This window comes from Rattus norvegicus, chromosome 3, assembly GCF_036323735.1.
Source record: "Rattus norvegicus strain BN/NHsdMcwi chromosome 3, GRCr8, whole genome shotgun sequence".
Taxonomy (NCBI): Eukaryota; Metazoa; Chordata; class Mammalia; order Rodentia; family Muridae; genus Rattus; species Rattus norvegicus.
In genome coordinates, this window is record NC_086021.1 from 110,580,027 (window position 1) to 110,602,181 (window position 22,155).

A 22,155-nucleotide genomic window follows, 5' to 3' on the forward strand; every position below is an offset into this window, starting at 1 on the left:
GGAACCAAAAAGGCCCCAGGGATCCAAAGACCATTGGCCACTGGACTACAGGTTCTCTCAGGAGAGTTGTCACCTCCTAGGACTCAGACAGCCTGAATTTAGTGCTGCTATGAGGTCCTAGGACAGCACGGTCAGCCCTGCTAGGTACCTGAGGCCAATCTGGCTGTCGTCGTGGTCTTGTTCTCAGCAGTGGTGCTGACCTGGCTCTGGGCACTCTGCTGACGGAGTTGCTGGATGAGTTTGAGGGAAAGTGACCGGCCAGTGCCCTCGTAGCTAGGCGAAAAGACAAAGGCAGTCAGACATAAGGTCCCCAATCTACTCTCCAAGACAGCCTCTCTCATCCGAACTTCCAGCACGGCACACAAATGTCCCAAGGAAGCGCCCTAGGAGATGAACCAAGATGCGACTTGGCTAGAAAGCACTGAGGCTCAGATTCAAGCCTGGTGTGACTTTAGTACCTGTGGGTGGAGAACTTGCACTCTTTAAGCCTCATCCCCAAAGGGTTGTCCCATACACTTCATAGAACTGTGATCTGAAAATAATGGCCTGAAATATGGTATCAACAAAGCATTTAGCCAGTGAGACTGAAGCAATGCCATGCAGTCTAATGGTTGGAGCTAATAGGACTTGGAGACATGAACAGAAACTTTTTCCCATGTGGGAAATCAAAATCAAACAAATTCACCACTCAAGTGATTTTTCTGTTAGGTTTATTTGCTTTTATTTCACGTGTATCAGTATTTCACTTACATGTATACACATGTGTACCACTGCATACCTGGTGCCCACTGAAGAGGGCATTAGATCCTCTGAAAACGGAATTACAAATAGTTTTGAGCAACCACATGGATGGTGGGAATGGGAATGAGTCCTCTGTAAGGGAGGCCAGTACCCTCAACCACTGGGCCACCTCTCCAATGTGCCGCCAAGTGATTCTTAGGTGAGAGTAACTGCTTAGGTGAGGTAGGGCTGGGCAGATATGTAATGGGTAAGTTGCCTGCCAGGAGAACCTAAGGACTGAGGCTGGATGCCCAGAGCTCACATAAAGGCAGGCTTGGTCGTATGTGTCCAGAATTCCATGCTTGTACAAGATAGGAGGCAAAGGCAGAAAATCCTTAGAAGCTTAAGGGGCAGCTAGTCTGGTATACAGCAAACAAGAGACCATCTCAAACAAGGCAGAAGGCTAGACTAATACCTGAGGCGGTACTCTGACCTAGTTTACAGCTGTCCATGCCTGCACATACACACATGCACCCACAGATTAAAAAATAATAGTGGCTGTAGAGACAGCTCAGAGATTAAGAACATTTGTTGATCTTGCAGAGGACCTGGGTTCAGTTCTCAGTACCCACATGATGGCTCACAACCATCTGTAACTCCAGTTCCAGGCAATCTGACACCATCTTCTGACCTCTGAGGAAGGCACTAGGCACACATATGATGCATAGACATACATGCACTCACACATGCAAGATAAAATCAATCTAAAAAATGAAAGTAAATAGATTAAATGAAATGGTGACTGATGTAAGGCATGAGCGACAGTTGGTAGTCACAGGCAGAAATGGTCCCGAGGCACACACTGTTGGGGATTTCCCACTTCAATCACATCTTTCATAGTGCTCCTTAACTATATATATTCCACGGCTAAGCACTTCAGTCAGATGCTTTATACAAAATGAACAAGAGCTGCAAAGTTGAAGTATTTCATTCCTCCTTATCACCCCACAGAACAAATTCCTACAAAGAAACCTTTTCTTTCATTCATTCATTCATTCATTCATTCATTCATTCATTCATTCATCAAGGCCAGCAAAGTAATGACACTTGCTGCCACGCCTGACAACCTGAAGCCAGTCCCTGGAGCGAGCATACAGGAGAGAACTGTCTTTGGCAAGTTGTCCTCTGACTTCCACTCATATGCTACTGCACGCACGCATGCACATGCAATAAATGTAAAAGTTTTTAATACATGGATAAATATAATGAGCACAACTTAAACTGTGATGTTTGAAAAGATGCCCAAAGCAAAAAAACAAGGAAAGAGAATTTTTGTAAATAATTTATTTGATAAGGGTCTTGTGCCCAGAATATAAACCTTGCTCCTTAATAATAGAAAGACAAATAACCCAAGGCTAGAGAGATTGCTCAGTGGTTAAGAGCACTGGCTGCTCTTCCAGAGGTCCTGAGTTCAATTCCCAGCAACCGCATGGTGGCTCATAGCCATCTGTAATGAGATCTGATGTCCTCTCCTGGTGTGTCTGAAGACAGTGAGAGTGTACTCACATACATTAAAAATTAATAATAATAAAAAAGACAAATAACCCAATCAGAAAAATAAGCGGAGTAGCCTAGGGCTGTAAGTCAGTGGAGGAGAGCTCGCCTAGCATGTGCTAGGGCGTAGGTTCAAGTCCCAGTGTGAGAGGGAAGGAAGTATGGAGGGAGGGGACAGAGAAAAGAAAAGGATCTTCAGCATCAGGAATTATAGGGCAAAGCAAATGAACACAAAGCAAGACGTTACTTCAGAGTCAGCAGAAATATCTACCATCACCAAAATATCTAAGTGGAGACTTCGACACCTCACACAGTATACCCCTAGAACTGAATCCCATATGTATACCATGGTTTTCCTATATCTGCATCAATGATAAAAATTTAACTTACAAATGAGGTGCAGTAACCAAATAGCAGTAATTTGTAAAACTTTTTCAACAATATGGTCTAATACAAGTTATATAAAACATGAATTATTTCTTCAATTTCCCATTAAGCTTTTTTGGTTCACACTTGGCTACAAGTTATTGAAACCCTGGGAATTAAATAGTGCAGCTGCTATGAAAACAATCTAGCCACTTATCATACGGTTACTGTCTCCATTTGGCCCAGTAATCCCACTGCTCAGCCGCATATCCAACACAAAAACTGAAAACAAGCCCACACAGAATCTCCACACAGACGTACACATCAGGTTCACGGCCAGACAGAGAGAACCCGAATGCTCTCAGAGGTGAGAGAGCAGGGTGCCTGCCTCCAGACAGCAGAGCATCATCAGCACAAAAAGGCAAGGAATGCCCGCACAGCTCCACGGGTGAACCCAAGCACTAGAGAAGGTGAAAAGCCAGCCACAGAAGACTGCACACTGGGTGAATGCATGGCTCAGCTGCCCCTCAGCCTGAAGACCCGAGAGTGAACCCTGGGACCCACATGGTAAGAGGCGGGAACAGACTCCCACAAGCTGTCCTCTAACCTTTATACACTTGCCATGGCATACATGTGCACACACAGGCAAAACAAACAAATTCAATTTTAAAAATGTCTAAAGACCGCACACTGTACAATTCCATTTATCGGGAACCATGGGGCTGGCCACCTTGCAGAAACACACAGTGTGCCATAGCTCTGCACTACAGAGTATAGAAGCCCTCAAAGAGGATGTTCAGAGTTTATTTTAGAACTGACTGTTATGAACATGGTGGTGTAACTGTGAAGTCTATGTGTTAGCAATATAAAATCAAAAGCACATCTCAATTAAGCCATCTTCAAAGGTAAAAACCAGTTTTATGTAAATACTTTTGGTGTTATGTAATTATAATAATAAATCTTAAATACACAGTTCTTTCTTGAAGATAGGACTTCTGTATAGGAATCTTTTCACTGAGTTCACATATTTATTGACTTGGGGAGATTTCACAATACATACAGACTATTAACAACAATATGTAAACTTTGTGTTTTTGTTCTCATTCCAGCACTCAAGAGGCAGAGATAGGCAGATCTCTGAGCTCAATGCCAGCCTAGTCTATAGAGTTAAGACCCTGTCTCGAAACAACAGAATAAGTAAGTAAATGAAAAGAAAAAAAGTGTACAGAACATATACAGAAAGCACCCACAGAGCTGGTTGAAGGCACTTTCCTTTCCTTTATTTCCACGTATGCATCTGTGTATGTGGTCTATTAAGGAACATGCGTGCAAGTGTATGTGTGCATGAGATACGTGTACGCATGTGCAAAGCAGAGCAGTTCTGGGGAGTTCTCATCCTTCCCTGTTCTCAGCTCTATCCCCTTGACAGCCTCTCACTAGCTGGCTCTCACACCACCACCCCAGTCAGGCTGGCTGCACAGTGAGCGAGCTCTCCAGATCCAACTGGCTGCTCCCCAAGCTACCACCTGCCCCAGTGCTAGGGTTACGGATGTCTAGCTCTTACGTGGATGCTGGAGCTAACAAAGCAAGCACTCTTACACACTGAGCCATCTCCCCAGCAACTACTTTCTGAAACTTCCTTTCTTGGTGCCGGGGACTAAGCCAAGGCCTTGGTGATTCTAAAACTGCATTCTTTCATCAACATTTCTCCTTTTGCTTGCTACCTATTTTCTGTAATTTTTCCATATACAGATGAACTCTATCTTAAAGTTTTAAGAATAACAGTATAAGCCTCTTTTAACGCTAACTATATTTTAATATTATATTTCTATATCCTAAGAGACAAGAGGCATATTCTAAGATAAAGGACATTGGTAGCCGGCACTTTTTGAGCAAAATTCTTCAGTCTTTTGAGACATATTTAACCAGAAGAAGGCGACAGTCTATGAGGCAGCTAGCTCCTAGTGAAGAAAGAACAACGGTGTCCCAAACACTCACTGAGGCCACATCACCTTCTGTACAACCCTATTCATCATAGACAGGAGTAACAAACAGCTCTGCCCTGGTACCTTACCCATTGATAGTAGATGCCATGAAAACCAGGTAGGGCCCAAGCAAGCTCTTCACCAGGGGGAGGGGAATAGCGGCAGCTTCATCTATCACAACCAGCTCAGCCTGGCCCAGTTTCACAGCATCTGCAGGATGGATGTACTGTGGAAAAAAGACACAGATTGTAAATGTAGCCATCTGAATCCACAGAACCTGGGTAAGGACCAATGACTCACTGAGAAGTCCCGGATGTCCACTCTCACTGTCCCCCTCCTCTCTTCCCACAACTCTCCACTTTCTACTTTTGGCAGGTCAAGAATGAAATGAGCTTCAGGTTGGACACCTGGGACCAGACACTTCAATCACTGGTCATGTGACCACGAGGAGGTCACGCCACCTCATAGAGACTCATGTTCTTTCTTCTACAAAACAGGGAAGAGGGTGAGGAGACGGCTCAGTCAATACAGCATTTGCTCCACAAGCGTGAAACCCCTACCCACAACAGTCATATAAAAGCACCCAGACCTGCAATCCCCAGGCTCAGGAGAGAGGAGAGCTGCCTGGGGCTTGTTGGTCCAGCCAAATCTGGGAACTCAAGGTCAGTGAGTGAGAGGTCCTATTTTAAAAACTAAGGTGGAGAGCAAACGAGAACACCCTATGTAGACCTTTGACCTCCACAAGGACACTCATCTGTATACACACATTCATAAATATACATACACAACACACAGAGACTCCAGGAAATACCTACTCAGAGGCTGCTTAAGGCAGAAGCAAGATTACTATGTAAACAGCATGGTAAAGGTCATATTGTACATAGCTTGGCTTACAGAAGGGATTGACAGTGGCTCCATTCCTTTCCCTCTTTCCCATCTCAGGTTTTTCTTCAGGCTCAGATTAGGGAAGCCACAGATTAGGTGGCACACTTCTTACTACAGGTGGCACTGGGTCTCTGAGTCGTCCTTGCTGTCCTGACACCAACCTCTGGTAAGGTAGGCAACTTCCAAGTACTGTTTTTCCTTTTGGTGAGAGGAAGCAAGGGGGTAGCCCAAGGTGGCCTCAAGCTTCCCATGTAGCCAACCTGCACTGCAGCTCCTCTCTCCTAAATCCAGTTCTTCCCATCCCCCATCCGTCACCGTCCCCTCCCCGACTACTCTCATCCTTAAGTATATAAACCCAACAGTTTCTTTAGGGCTTTCTGCTGTTTTTAAAAGGCCACAGAGGCAATATGAATGATCAACTTAAAAAATTAAAGATAATTCAATTTTAAAAGCCAGGAGAGTGCAAAACCCAGATCTCAGGAGGTTGGACACGGCTGTGCAGATCTTACACCAGTATGTAGGGGCTGAAGCAGGAGGAGCTGACACTGGTCTGGGGCTACACAGTGAATTAAGGTCAGTCTGTGTCACACAGGGAGACTGGCTCAAACCGAACAGCAGCAACAGAAACAGCTGTGAAGGTTCCGACCTGTAATCCACGTGCTTAGGAAACTGAGACAGGAAGACAGTAAATTGGAAGTCAAAGGAAACAAAAACAAAAACTCAAAGAGTTGCTGCCCTGTACCCAGCATGAGTGAGGACTTAAAATAAAAACTCAAACTAAAAAGTGGTGTGAAGGTGACTGGGAACAAACACTGTAAAGGAGAATTTGGAAGAGTCCCAGAAAACTAGACATCTACACATCTAAGTCTAAAGCCCAACAATTCTATACTTGTTCTAGAAAACAAAACCAACAAATTCCAGCCCCTCATTTGACACTTGAAGGTACATCAATCTGACCTGCAAGCCTCAACCTAGAGATCTGGCAAACAGGGCAGGCAGCTGGGGGGCAGTACAACAGGCCCGCACAGCACACAGGCACGGCTCCAGCGGGATCAAACGCTGCTGGTCTCTGCGCTCTCCTCTGGGTCTGAAGCATTAGTGACAAAGTAAGCAAGACTGGGCTGATCTGCAAGTGACTGGGACTGGCTGCCTTTCTTGCTTCTGGTCACAAATCTTCAATGGGGCCCTACATCTTGATTCTTAACTAAACAAGCATTTCAAAAAAGTGCAGAAAGTAGCCTCCAGGAAGCAGGCTGGCTTTAACCCAATACTCTTCTTTTTTTCCCCCAATCTCCAGGCCAAAAGTCTTAGAAAGCCATCCTGAGTCTATACACAGACTCTTGTACTGAAAGGGTGTTGATCACAACATTTTAAAGAGGAACCAGGGCTGGCCTAGGGTACTTCAGAGGACTGTTTTCCTTCTTGGGTTGTGTGTTTTTCATGAGTTTTAACAGTTCCCTGTATTCTCAGAGCCACGCTAGCTGCAGTTTCCCCCCAGCTGAGGGAACCAGGCAGCAGTGAGAAAAAAGGGCAAAAGAAGAGACTAGAAAAGACCCGGGAGCTTCAGAGATAGCTCAGCGATGAGGAGCACTGGCAGCTCCCCCATGGGACCCAGGTTCAATTCAAGCGCCCACACTGGTGGCTCACAATGATTTGTAACTCCAGTTCCAGGGATCCAGTACTGCCTTCTGATCTGAAAGGGCACTAGACATGTATGTGGTACAAAGACACATATGCAGTCAAATACCCACACATAAATTTGTCTTTTTAAAAAAAAAAAAGGACTCTAGTAAAACTAACAGAGACTCTGGGGTAAAGGCAAAAGGCATAGGCAGTGGTGTTACCATCTTGCCTTGGTATGCCATGACAGAGACCCAGTGCACTGCAGGCATAAGACTCAAGGACCATAAACTGCCAAGGTCACTTGGCTCACTTCCCATTCCAATCAAACTTCAAATCAAATCAATCAAATCAGTGAACCTGTCCAGCAATAGCCTCGGCAATCCTGCCACACGACGCCTCAGAGACTGAGCGGCGTGAGGCCTCCAGCATTTGGGCCCACAGAGATCTGTGGAGCTTCCCAGGAAATGCTGTTTAAAAGGGAAAGAGGGCACTGGCAGAACCACAATGACCCCCAGCACATTCTGCAAAGCTCTTTTCCTTTGAAATGGTGACATTATTGTTCTAGCTGCAGATGTGGATCTCAAAACCCACAGAAACCCAGCAGAACCTGGACAGAGGAGAACCACCATCTTTTCACTCTTTAGCATGCTCTCAATCCCATTCCGTTCCCAGTCAAAAGAGACAAACTGTACTTTTCAATCCAACTACACGCATTTCCTCCACAGTTGACCTGAACGCCATCCTCATTTGATGCTGATCATCTGCAACAGGCTTCTCATACACCCCTGCTGGCTCCGGGCAAACCAGTCACACAAGTGGGAAAACACACCACAAGCCAGGTCTACACAGCAGGACCCTGGCCTGCAGAGCAGGTCTGAGATGAGCCTCACCTGGATAGTCTGCCTGTGCTCTCGGAACACATTTACCCTGATCACCGCTTTATTAAACTCGGGGTTCAGCGACTGTACAATCTCGTAGTCCAGGTGCTCCTGGTAAAGAAAGAGTCAAACCCATGACAAGTTTCAGAGAGTCACTCCTGAAAAAGCAAGCATTCCAGACCACTAGGCTGAACTCTAGCACGAAAGCAAAAGTCCTACACTACTTTCTTACCTGATACTGCAGAGCATCAAACCCCTTAAATACAAATTCAAACAGGGTGTGGAGGTTATCTGGGCTTGGGGAGGTGACAAAAATATTGGAATATCTGCAAAACAAAAGAAAAATGAGGGAGGTGGGGTAGAAATTAAGAGACAGGATATTTTAAAGAAGCAAACAAAATTAAGGAATCATTTTTGGTTGCTTCTGTCACACAAGTAATAACCAGAGACAACAGCAGGGTAAGAGAGAGATTTTTAGAAGAGGAAAGCAACCAAGACCCAAATATACGCCTCTTCAAAACCAAGACAAACAGGTTATTGATGCTGGTAGCAAGCCCTGACACAGGGCTACTTCATCAGTGTAAGAGGTACCGAGTGGCAGACTACGAGAATAGCTGTCCACATGCAAAACCCACACACTGCCGCCAATCCGGTATCCTGACAGGAGGGGCAGCCTCACACTCATCACTAGGCTAGACTGAGACTTTCAAACTATGACGTCATGGAGCTCAGTGGGTGCTGAGGCCAAGGCCAAAGCTCTGCCAGCAGCAACCTGCTGGAGGATCCTGGGTAATCAGAATTACCTGGGCCATGGTTCATCCACATACAAAATGCCCACAGAACTCTGTAAGCATCACCAAGGCAGACAGCACATGCAGGACAATGGCTGCAGGTCCAGCATCTGAGTTGGCAAAGCACACTCTGGGCAAACATGACTACTCAGGCCAGGGACAGAAAATAATACCTTACTGAAGACGAATAAGACCCACCACCAACCAAGGTCATAACATATTTGCAAAGTCACCAAAGCTGGTCACCGACACTCTCATGTTTGTATTTGTTCAACCTAAGTCACGAACAAAAGAGCCCTGGTACTGCCCAATGTGCCTCTTAGTGTGGCCCAGGGGAGCAGTGCTGCAGCTTCCAGACAAATACCCAAGACCCTGACAGAAGTCACATGGTGGCCAGTCCTGATGAGGAACCAGAGACAACTCCACCAGGTTCCTGACTCAAATGCCGCACACCCCCCATGGGAAACCTTACCCGAATGCCACTGCCCCAGCAATAGCCAGGCCCAGGGCCGCAGACTTGCCCCGTCCTCGGGCAGCGGTGAGGGCAACAGTACTCCTTAGGGTCTTCTCCGAGATCCCCTCAATGAATTTCAAGACAGCTTTGGCCTGTGCAAAGACAGCATTAAGTAAATGCCCAGAAAGGCTACAGGGTTGGCTCTTAGCACCAATCCTGGAGCGCTTAGGCTGACGCCGAGGAAAATGAAAAGGGCATCAGTTTCTACAGGCCAGAAAGCCCTGCTCAGCGCCTATGATTCTTTCTCACGCCTTGATCGGCTCCCCAGCTTTGTCAAGACCCAAAGTACCCTCAAGTTTCTACCTCCACTGTAGACTTCTCCCCCGCGTACCACACACTTAGGTACTCACAACAATTCCTATACAGCTCCACTACACAACAGACATTTCAGACTTTAAGCTGAACCTCTACCTACTAAGCTTCCCCAGCAGAGTTTAACTGTCCACTTCTGTGTTAAACACACCCTCAATTTCCTCACCCAGCCCTAACTTTCTAGTACCTCCATTTGGTGACCCTTCAAAATAGTCTAGCCATTCCTCACAGCCCTCCAACTCTGCTCATAGCCACTCTCCTGTCCCAGCTAACTCCACCATAACAGTAGCTTCATAGTGACTCTCCCTGCTTCAACCCACATCCCACCACAGCATGCAGTGAGCTCTAAGCTTGGCATGCTTCCACACTGTGCTAAAAGACACACAAAACTTTCCATTGTCACTAGCTCTCCTAATGGCATCTCCATCTACCCCCAACTCCCCACCCCTGCTTCCTTGCTGCTAGCCCTACAGGCCTCCCTGCTGGTCCTAAACCCTAACCCAACCACATTCCTGCCTTAGGCCTAGGCAGCTGCTGCCCATTCTGCCCAGGGACTCATTCCACAACTCCTTGAAGACTTTGCTCTAAAGTCTTCCACTCCTTACCAGCCTGGCAACAAGCAATGGGCCCCGAGCCTCTAGACTACCTTTCCTTTTTCTCTACTCTACACAGCTCTTTCCACTAAACCGTATGATTTAGTGGAAAAAACTAATTTCCTCCACATAGAACCTGTCTCATCCTACATGGAGTAGAGGCTCTGAACCTTTCTACTACTGAGACCCTTTAATACAGTTCTTCCTCATGTTGGGGATGTTGTGTGACCCCCAACCATAGAATTATTTCACTGCTACTTCATAACTGTAATTTTGATACTGTTGTGAATCGTAATGTAAATATCTGATATGCAGGAGGATACGTGTGTGTATCAACCCTCAAAGGGGTTGAGACCCGCAGGTTAAGACCCACTGCTATACAGCATGAGCTCTGAAGCAGTGTCCCTGTTGACTGCCAAGCCTGGCACGCAGCCAAGTGCATGGCACTAAACAACTTTTAAACGGGACCCACACTGCCCATCAGGGCAAACCTGGGTCCCTGATGACATGTGGCTCTTAGGGCAGTGGCACTAAGATGTAGATCCAGTACAGTCAGGGAAGGCACTGCAGGACACCAAGCTCTTCAGACGGAGACACCCAAGGGTCGATCCAGTGTAGTAACTCGGTCTCTGCCCAATGGTATTTTACTTTTTACATTTTAGGGAAAAGTTCCAAATGCTAATTAAGAATAACTAGACTAAAATATATCCTAAACTATTTATCTAAAATGAAAGGCTCTCGTGAAAAAGACAAATATGCAAGTAATACAGACATGAGTAAACTTCCTAACCAAGAAGGAAAACAAAACAGGAATAATCAATCATCATTTGCCTGCCTCTTTCATGATGATGCCAATTAAAAACGATCAGCTGCCCCAGTGGCTGATTGGTAATGATTCAAATGTAACTGTAGAGAAACCCAGAAAGATGACATTCTTTGGCACTGTCAGTAGCACTAGCAACTGGTGGCCTGCCCATTCTAATGCCCACTATTTCTGATCCAGCAGCTCCTGGATAGAACAGCCACAGAACTATGTGGGAGACTGAGACAGTGGCTTGCTATATGTAGCCCAAGCTGGCATCAGAACCAATGATCCCACTGTCAGCCACTGGACAAGTTCAGACACAGGCTTACGTCATCACACCTGGCAGAACAGTTGGAGCCAACAGAGATGCCATTTCTATTTTGTTAATATGCTCTCACCCTTTTCTAATTGGTTGTTGTACATGGCTTCCTTCCCTTTTCCCCTAAAGACAGAAGGCCTGGAACTCATGACAGCACAGCATGACCTTGAACTCCTAAACCTCCGATCTCCACCTACGGAGCAGTAGGATATCAGGCAGGCACCACCACGCCCAGTTTATGCATTGCTGGGGATTGATCCCAGGGCTTTGTCGCACTATGCAAGCACTCTTCTAACTGAGCCTCCCTCCCTTTTTTGGAGAAATGATTTAACTACAGAGAGCAGCCTGGTCTAAACTACTAGCAATCTTCCTGCTCTGGCCTCCTGAGTAAGCTTCCTCTATGTGATAACACTGTTCCAAGAAATAGTTTCTCTCAAACCCTGTCACTCCCCCTCTTTCACTAGACCAGAAGTGGTTCAAAACAACCCAGAGGCTGCAACTAGCCAGCACAAAGAGCTTATAACTCTGCTTCCAGAATAAAATGGGAAGCCAGCCTATTGGGACTCCATCCTGAGTGGTGGGAGGTATCACCACAGCTGTTGTCTATCAGGAGGAAAGAGTCCAGTGCTCTTTATCTGACCAAGGCTGGGCGGAACTCTGCACTTTCAGCAGCTTAGAGGCCTCAGGCAAACCATCAAGGCCTAGAAGCTACATAAACCACCAGCTGGTCACATTAGCCAGCACAGAAAAACATCTTGGTCTTTCCACTCACACAGTTATTAGTGTACCCACAAATAAGACTCACAGTAGATGGGGCTTTAGTAAAGCAAGCCTAAAGCTCCTCAAATTCTTCTATATAAGTCATAAGCAAAAAACCTTTTTAATCAGCTGGGTGATGGTAATCCCAGAACTCGGGAGACAGAGCAAGTGAATATCTGAGTTCAAGGCCACCGTGGTCTACTGTGCAAGTTCTGGGACAGCCAGGGCTACAGAGAGAAACCCTGTCTCTAAAACAACAAAACCAAGTTGGGGGGGGGGGGGGTGAGGGATGGGCAGAGGGAGGGAGGGAAAGAGGGAGAGGAGAGCGAGAGCGAGAGATAGATAGATAGATAGAGAGAGAGAGAGAACAATACAAACAATCGATATTAAAGAACAAAAACTATATCCTCTATGGAAAGAAAGTCCCTCTTTAAATACAATCCCTCTCTGCACTTCAGCTCACTGGTTGGTTTTCTGCGGTTCTACACAGCACAGCCTGGATACTGCAGAGCTCATACATCCTAACACCGTCTGTGTTGCTTACTGTCTTACCCTTGTGCCATCAGCATCAGGGTAGGGAAGACCTGAACACACCCATGTGTACCTGGTCCAGGGTCTTGCAGCAGTCCACCAAAACACCCACGGGCTGAGTGTCCTGCAAGCTCTCTTTCAACTCCTGCAGCTCCAGAGCAGCAGGACTGAGATTCTCATCCTGTAAGAGAAGAGAAGGGAGTCTGCCCCAGCCCTGGGGCTCACATGGAATCTATACCCCATGCCCAACAGATCCCTGTTCCTCTAACCCAGACTCACGGGGGCCTGAGGAGGTAAGGCTTCAATGCTGGCCACATGGGAGGAGATGGGCAGGATATTGAGTTGGTCATCAATGACCAGACACTTCTTACAAGATGCCAGAGAGAGAATAAACCTGAGGGACAAAGCAACTGCAATGAAGTGACAAGAAAGGCAGGCACCGTCCAAACAAGAACTCAAAGGATTTCTTCAGGAAAATCACATCAGAACCATGTGGGGGGCCACAATGAGATGCTTCCACTGGCTCTGAAAGTCACCTAAGCATATTTAGACAGAAGATGAGCTCCACTGTTCCTGGATCATTTGGCCCACCCCTCATCCAAAGCATTAAAGAAAAGAGGCTTATTATCTCTATGTTCACTGGCTTCTACTCCAGTCACCACCACACAGCTCTCCTCCTGCCCTCACCGACTCAGCCAAACTACCGCAGGCTGACGCCAGAAAGCTCATCGAGGCCAGAAGGGTTTCTTAGCCCCGGTAGAACTTGCATCTTGGAGATGATAGGCCTTTTTCATGTGACTGTTTTGTGCACTGAGGGTTCTGTGTACTCAGAGCCAATGGCACTCTACACCACCATCCCGAGTCACGATGGTCAAATGTCTCCAGATATTGCCAAATGTCCTAGAGGGCAAAGTCACCTCCAGTAAAAAAACAAAACAAAACAAGACAAAACTACTGATCTAGACCAAAGCTTAAAGCAATGAGTGGCTCCCTACCTTCCTAATACTAAGAGCTTTTAATACAGCTCCTTCTGTTGTGGCCATCCAACCATAGAATTATTATTCTGTTGCTACTTCACAACTGCAATTGTAATACTGCTGGGGATCATAATGTAAATTATCTGACATTCAGGATGTCTGATATGCAACCCTTGTGAAAGGATTTGGCCCCCAAGGGGTCGTGACCCACAAGTTGAGAACCAGAGGCTTAAAATGTTTCACTAGCTACGAAGATCCTATGAAAATGAGACTGCAAGGTAAAATAAATTCAGGAAAACAATCAGTTAAACAGGTTCTAGCTCAGCGGTTCTCAACCTTCCTAATGCTCACAGGCAATCCCTGGAAGGTGGCTGTGACCTACAGGTTTAGAAACAATGATCTGGATCACTCTCCCGTAAGAATCTCAGATAGCACTAGTCTTTTAAGAGGTACCATATGGTAAGGATTTAGCCTGTTAAGTCCAGAAAATGGTGATGATTTTTCCTTTGTGGAAACTCACATGCATGTGCTGGAGCCTCTGAAATGTCCAACAGCTAGAACATCGGTTCTCAACCCGTGGGTCATGGTCCCCACAGGGGTTACATATCGGATATTTACATCACAATTCCTAATCGTAGCAAACTTACTGTTATAAAGTAGAAATGAGATAATTTTATGATGGGGAGAGCGTCTCCACAACATGAGGAACTGTATACTAAGGGGTTGAAGCATTAGGAAGGTTGATTTATCCCTTGGACAGAAGAGTAAACTGAGAGCCATACAGAAGAGAGAAGCCACCACAGCTAATCAAGCCAGCAGCAAGGTTGGCCCCAGCCTGCAGTCAGCTCCCTTTCTTCATCCAGCTGGTTTCACAGGCTGCTGCTTCAGGATCTCACTGCTAGCTAGATGCAGTCTTGTTACCCTAGCACTTGGGAAGCAGAGGCAGGTAAGTCCTAAGTTTGAGGCTAGTTGGAACAACATAGTAAAAATCTGTCTCAAAACAAAGCCAGCCTTGCTAGGCTTTGAAAGCCTGGACTACATCCCTCTGATACAACAGCAAACTTGTTAGATTCAAGATAAAAACATTTCTCCCATTCCAATTCAGTGCAACTGCTGGAACCAGCCTGTAGACCTACCTCTCGTTAAACCTTCCCACCACGTCCTGATGGGCCTCGGTCCTGTACCTGGAGTGCACATCCTAAGAAGACAAGACAATTTCCATGACAAAGTCTCCTAAAAGCAACATGAAACACACTAGGAGACATCAGCAAATCGGAGAGCAATAAGACCAACTCTTCCCTGTGTGCTGCAAGGTCTTCACCCCATTAACCACCCTCACCTACCCCTGATGTTTTCCACAGTTCATCCAGCACAGTAGCTCAGCTAAATGTGCGTGCCAACTAGTGTGCCAGACACAACTGTGTGTTCTCTGGTTAGCTCACAACAATTCTGTTCTCCAAACACTCATGGCTAAAGACAAATAAATGTTACAAACAAAATATGGTGTGTTGACGCAGATGAGGAGACACGTGTACTTGAGGTGGCCGGGAAGGCTGCAGGAAAGGCTGCCTAGTCCCAGAAATGAGTAGACTGGAAGGAAGAGCAGGCAGCAGGTTCAGGAGATGGGATGAACAAGTAAACCAACATGGACACAACACCATCCATTCACTCACTCACAAGTATCTAATGCAGGTTCAGGAGATGAGATGAACAAGTAAACCAACATGGACACAACACCATCCGTTCACTCACTCACAAGTATCTAATGCAGGTTCAGGAGATGGGATGAACAAGTAAACCAACATGGACACAACATCATCCGTTCACTCACTCACAAGTATCTAATGCAGGTTCAGGAGATGGGATGAACAAGTAAACCAACATGGACACAACATCATCCGTTCACTCACTCACAAGTATCTAATGTGCATCATACACACCCCGAAATACAAGTAGGTCCCTGCTCTCCACAAGTTCCACAACTAGCAGAGGCCGCACAAAATGAATAATGTTAGGGAGTTGTTAGTGCTTTGAAGAACACAACTGTGGTCTGAATAAAAATGGTTGAATGCCTAGTTGTCCCAGGCTAGTTTTATGACAACTTGACCCAAGCTAGAGTATTTGGAGAGGAGTGAGTCTCAGTTGAAAAAAAAAGAAGATGCCTCAATCAGAGGGAGCTGCAGACAAGCCTGTGTGGTGTTTTCTTTATCAGTGATTAATATGGGAGGGCCCAGCCCATTGTGGGTGGAGCCACCTCTGGACTGGTGGTCCTGGGTTCTATAAAAAGCAGGCTGAACAAACCAGGAGTAAGCAAAAGGCAGCACCCTCCATGGCCTCTGCATCAGGTCCTGCCTCCAGGTTCCTGCCCTGTCTGAGTAACTGTCCTGACTTCCTTCAACAAGGAACAGTGATGTGGAAATGTAAGCTAAATAAATTTTTCTCCCCAACTTGCTTTTGGTCATGGTGTTTCATCACAGCAACAGTAACCCTGACTAGGACATCCGTCATCAGGTAGTGACACTATTTAAGAAGGATTAGGAAGTGTGGAAGAAATATGTCACTTTGAGGCTTCAAAAGCCCACACTAGGCCCAACCTCTGTCTGCCTACAGAATGTGAGCTCTCAGCTATTTCTCCAGCACCATGTATACTGTCATACCAGTATGTTCTCCGTCATAAAGGACTAACCCCTTATCTGTGAGCAAGCCCCCAGTTAAATGCTTTTGTAAGAGTTGCCTGGGTCATGGTGTCTCCACACAACAGAACAGTGACTGAGGCGATGATGCAAATGAGGGAGTGACAGGCAGAGCTGCCCAGTCTAGGAAGGGAAAGGAAAGAGGATGAAGAGCTGGAGGTCACTCTCATGCAGAGATTCAAGGGGAGCACATTCTGGAGGGAATATCAAGTACAAAAGCCCTAGGGTAAAGATGTCAGCCATGTCTGAAGGTATCAGAGTGGCTTTAGCGGCAAGTGACAGTGGGTGTGGGAATGACAGAAGGCAGCCTCAGAATCTGAAGAGAGTCCACCTCACCTGAAAACCCAGATGCCAGGGCCAATACAGCCCATTCCTGAGCCTCAAGGCTCTGGGGACACTGACCTGCCAATCCCAATGGAGCTGGTGAGTCAGTGGAGCCCCACTTATTAGCATGTCTTATTTGGGAAGGGCTCTACCTCTCCTCACAGCTTAAATTTCTCCAGACTTAACGTAGAACTAGCAGGTATGTTTCCCTCAGAAGATGACGGCTAGTAAGGAAGCCTGCACACAGTCCCTCTAAATGATGAGTTTAGCTCCAGGCCTGTGGTGGTACAAACCTACAATTCCAGCACAGGGGGGCTAGAACCGGGGGAGCAAGAGTTCAAAGCCAGCCCTGGCTGTAAAGTGAGATCCTGTGCCACAGAACAAACACAACAGAGCGGCATGGCATCTCAACCTCACCAGTGTGGAACCGTAACTCCCTGAAAGCAAACATGGTTCTCAGAAACTCCTCACAAGTGGAGAGGACCTGTCTGTTGTGGCGAGGACTTGGCTGCTGGACTTGACCGCTCACTGAAGGTGCTCACCAGCTACAGCAAAAGCAACTGCTTTGCATCAAGGTTAAGAAGCACTCTTACCATAGTCATTGTGTACAGCTGCTTAAGCGAGTTCATGGTCCGTAAGAGGATGACCACCAATCCACCACCTTCTACTGTTTCTACAGTTCTGGCCAACAAGTTTGGAGTTAATGCTTCAAAGTCCTAGAAAGAATCAAACCATAAAAAGACTTGTGACACAAACTCCAGGCTGCCTAACCAAGAGACAGCAGGATAGCAACGAGCGCTTCAGAGCACAGGCCCAAACTTCACCTCTCACACCTGCCCACCAGCAAACAAGGGTACCATAGGAGGCAGCCCATCCATCCCTGGAGTAGAAGATCTGGTTTTATAATCTAAGAAACTATTTCTAATCCAAAGCAAGTCTTCTAAACATCACTCATTCGCATGCAATTTCAGAAGCATCTTACTTGCCTTTTTTGGACAATTTCTAGACAACCTGAAAAAACTAAACTGTACAACATGGGGCACCAGCATCCCGATGACTGGTAAGTTGCTACAGGACACTGGGGTAAAAATGTTCTTTCGAGCTCCCCAGTGTGCTAGAAGCCAGCAGAGTTACTTACTAGAGATACAGAAAGAAAAACTGAAAACTCTTATTCTTGAGGACCACTCTAATTTTTAACTTATATTCCGTGAGATGTTTTCTAATTTACATAATTATGGTCATAATTCATATGTGAATATAACAAGTACATTTAAAATGTATGGATTTGTACACAGACATTTTATCATTTTTGGGGGGAGGGGGCCTTAAAAGGGGTGTCACAGATATTAGATAAAGTCAGATACCATCTAACATCCACCAAAACTGAAAAATGTTTGATTAACTTGTCTGACAAGAAAACAAGTATCAGTGGAGAATTTCACCAAGCTGTACTGAGGAAAGTAGGTGGTTCTTTAAGGCCAGAATAGGTGGGAGGGGTCACTTCTTTACTCAGAAGAGGGTATGAGTGGATAAGCAGGTCAGGGCTGCATAATTGACATCAGTGCTCACAGGCTGGGAGTCCTAGCTCCAACAAGGACCTAGATTCTAGAATGACTCCAAGTCCACAGTGCTCATGCATTGCTATTTGCTCGATGAAGGCCTGGCTGGTCTCAAACTCACAATTCTCCTGTCTCAGCACCCCAAGGCATGCTCCACTGGCCCAGAACTTACTATGTTGGACATGGTAGGCAGGAATCTGTGGTGGTGCAGTCCTCTACTTTCTTGTATCTCCAGTCAAGTGCAGAAAAAAAGCTTTTATAGGGTGAGTAACCCAGTTTCCTTTTCAAATAATTCCAGTAACAATGCTTGGGGTTTGGGGTGCTCACATGTGAGCCTTCGTCCTTACTGTACTCACTCTCATGGGGAAGGAGACACACACCTGGAGGACACACATGCCAAAAGTGTTGCCCAGAATCTTGTGGGTTTCATTGTAGTAGCAGTAGCGAATGTTTGTGGCTGCTACAAAAAGCTCAAAGGGGTCATCTTGCTTTATGTTCAAGGTCCCACTCTTTATCTTCTTCTGTAGCTGCCGCATTCTCTTCTTCCGATGACTGTAACACCACCATCCCAAGAAAGGCAATTAACAGGGGCAGAAGAGGCACAGTGATCCTCAGACCTGCAGAGCTAGTGGGGACTTAGAGGGGAAAGTGTGACAGTGGCTGTCTCCTTCACTTTAAGGGGTAAGGAAAGTGGAGGCACACTGGGATATGCTGGTTAGCATCTTGTAAAGGTGAAAGGAAAGAACCAACCCCACAAAGACATCCTTTCATCTACACACACACACACACACACACACACACACACACCTATACACACACCCACACACACAGCCCTACACCTACAGTCACACACCCACACACACACACACTAACTACTTACTCGTCTCTGTAACCTTCAGCAGACCACTTTAAAGATGGGTAACGGGCAGGGAAGCCTCATATTTGGCCACAAATGATCACCTTAAGTTTGAAACCAATATTCCCACTACTATTCTCCAAAGGGCCTGGGAAAGCTGGGGGTGCTATCAGGCTACTATATGTTTCCTAGACAGGGGTATATCTCCTCAGCCCTGGCTGAGGAAAAATGAACCACTGTTTTCAAATTTAATAGCTAGAACTAAGGCATTCCTTTGTGGGCCTCTACTTCCTGTGTGAACTGAGGCACACAGACTCGATTCTGGCTCCTCCCTTAAGCCCTTTTCTTTCATGGTGTTGTAAAAATGGAGGCTTGGGACAGGCAAGGAGATGTACACACAGATTCCCTACCCTCCTGCAGTTTTTGAGACATTGTCTCAACTCTATACCAGCCAACTCTCATCAATCCTCCACCCCAAGCTCCTGAGTGCCCATATGGTATTACACACAAGGGCCACTATCATGGAGACACAGAACAATTTAATACGATGAAACCAGGTGGGTTAAACTTGAAAACTTCCCAGAATACCAAGGATTACCTGACTCCACACAATCTCATACTTACCAAACCAAAAAAAAAAAACAGTCAAGATATCCCAAACAAAACTCTAACCTATGTAGCTAATTTTACCATCGTGTGGAAGGACATGAGAGATTCCTCAGAGGAAGCAAAGAAACAATTCCAGAAGGCTGTCGTCTGTCTTCCACACACATGCTGCAGCACTGCATGCCCATACTCACAAACACCTCTCTCTCTCCCTTCACCACACACACTCACAAACACAATACAACTTTAAAGGAAAAAATAGGGCCAGGCAGTCATAGACAACCTTTAATCCCAGCACTTGGGAGGTAGAGGCAGGTGGATCTTGAGTTCAAGGCCAGCCTGATCTACAGAGCAAGTTCCAGGACAGCCAGAACTACACAGACAAACCCTGTTGATAGATAGATAGATAGATAGATAGATAGATAGATAGATAGATAGATAGATAGATAGATAGATAGATAAGACAGACAGACAGACAGACAGATAATGAAAGAAAACATCTAAGAAAGCAGGCCTGGACAGGAACAGAAAAGGCAATCACACTGTCCTGAAGGAGAGTCTGGTTGAAAAGTGCTGCTTCAAGCAGACCAACACAGGAAGCAAGGGGGCTCAGGAGCTGATGCCAGGGGGTAGAAATGGCAGACTCAGCATAGGAGCCGGCAGGGACACCTGGCACAGGATGGGGCTATCGAGCTGGATGAGGGCCATCCAGAGAATGTGAGGTACTGGGCAGATAGGATAGGGAAGGTGAGAAGCTCAGGGAGTGGACTAAGTGCACAGGAGTCATAAAAGAAGGTTCCTCAGAGGGGTCCACAGAGTGGATTATCTGCCAAGGAGCACTGTCTACCTCATCTCAAACTCCTTCAGAGTTAAAGGAGAATTGCCAGGTTTCTACATGACTATGACTCACTATATTAACATGTGATGCCCCATTTGGGGTCATCTATGCACTTTCATATGGTTGGCCTTACACATAAAACTAAATATGTTTCTGCCAGAGAAACAGGAAGGAAAAAAAAGAGCTAGTGAGCTAGTTCACCATCATCACGAGGAAGCACAGAACAGATCTGCAGAGATGCAAGGCTGACAAGAAACAGATGCACTCTGGCCCAGACTACCTATCCCTAAGCAGAGCTGAAACCTTAACTCCTTAGGCCCTGAATTATCCTTTCTATTTCCAAGCATTCCCACGGAACCTACGGGTGTTTGCTTTGGAGTCCCTCTGCAAGTCTTCCTCCAAAATGTATTTGTTTATCTGTGTGCCTGTATTTGTGCCTATGTGAGTACATGCACACAGGCTCAGAGAGTACATGTACAGAGACTTGCATTTATGAAGCCCAGAGAGTACTGGACTCCTTGGAACTCAACCTGCAGGCTATGTGCAGGCAGCCGGCTTGTTGTGTGGCTGCTGGGATCTAAACTAGAGTCCTCATGATTGCACAGCAAGTACTCTTAATCACTGGACCATCTCTCCAGCCCCGCCACCAGAAGTCTTGACCAGTATAGCATCAGAAAATAAGAGGCTGGCTATGTAACTTAGTGGTAAAGCAAACACTAAGTACTGTGGTGAATACCCAGAACCACAAACCAAAGAGAGAGGGGGTAGGTGGTAAAAATCACCAACTGTCTAGTAACAGTGAACTGGTGTAAGGAGCTTTCTAAAGAGGAGAAACGGAGAAACACTGTTGTTACTAGAGGGATCAAATCTCTAGGAATGTCTATGAGCTCAAGGCCATCATGATCTTAGAAGCAAAAGCCAGATAGAAAAGGGGTGGCTAGGAAGTATAAAGGCTTCTATTCTAAGGGCAAACAGTGGCCTGAACAATAGAAGTAACCCTCAAGTACACTCGAGGGTTTTCTCCCTAATTTAACTGAGAAGTTTGAAAGCTGGGTGTGACATCCAAAGACAAGGCTTACCTGCTAAATCCCAGCTCTTTCTTGTAACACCACAGGACAGAGGGCCGAGCCTTCACAGTTGCTTTGGACAACATATGATGAAGAATAACCACCTGACAAGAAAAAAAAATCACAAAATCCCAGCGTCAAAGACAACGTAAGGACTGCCAGGCCCAAGACCTCATTGGAAACATAGCAGCTAACTTGCAAGGAAAACACCTAAGGTCACACATGTTTAACCTTGAGGCCAATGCAGCATGTGAGGATTCCAAGGATACTGGCTCATCTCTCTACCCATGAATCTTAGAGAATTTACCATTCCCAGGTACTGAACAAATGTCCCCACTACGGATTCTACCAGCGAAGAGATCATAATGGCAGTGTACTGAAACTTTAAAAGGCTTAGAAAACCCGCCAACCTCTTTGGGACAGGACAACAACAACTGAGGAAGCATTTACCAGGTCTTTCTTACCTGATCTTTTCCTCGATCTCCAACTACAACAAAAAGAGACCTCTGCCGCTCAGATACGCCATTCTCAATGAGAATTCGAATTCGGTTATCCACCTTCTTCCGATGCATGGTGAAAGACTATCACTAACACAGAAAT

The 22,155-nt window shown here is 46.0% G+C and overlaps 1 protein-coding gene across 2 annotated transcripts in view; it reads right to left on the minus strand.

Annotated features, from left to right (window-relative positions):
• Positions 1-22,155, minus strand: part of Nat10 (N-acetyltransferase 10) — a 38,248-nt gene that overhangs the window by 13,445 nt on the left and 2,648 nt on the right. For both annotated transcript variants that reach the window (NM_001399512.1, XM_039104928.2), the window contains exons 2-13: positions 22,020-22,142; positions 21,568-21,659; positions 18,569-18,740; positions 17,223-17,345; positions 14,749-14,810; positions 12,915-13,029; positions 12,709-12,816; positions 9,275-9,408; positions 8,244-8,337; positions 8,024-8,122; positions 4,715-4,851; positions 149-273 (exon numbers count right to left, since the gene is read on the minus strand). In NM_001399512.1, coding sequence (NP_001386441.1) covers positions 149-273; positions 4,715-4,851; positions 8,024-8,122; positions 8,244-8,337; positions 9,275-9,408; positions 12,709-12,816; positions 12,915-13,029; positions 14,749-14,810; positions 17,223-17,345; positions 18,569-18,740; positions 21,568-21,659; positions 22,020-22,127 — 1,369 coding nt within the window. In that variant the 5' untranslated portion in view covers positions 22,128-22,142. The remainder of the gene's footprint in view (positions 1-148; positions 274-4,714; positions 4,852-8,023; positions 8,123-8,243; positions 8,338-9,274; positions 9,409-12,708; positions 12,817-12,914; positions 13,030-14,748; positions 14,811-17,222; positions 17,346-18,568; positions 18,741-21,567; positions 21,660-22,019; positions 22,143-22,155) is intronic.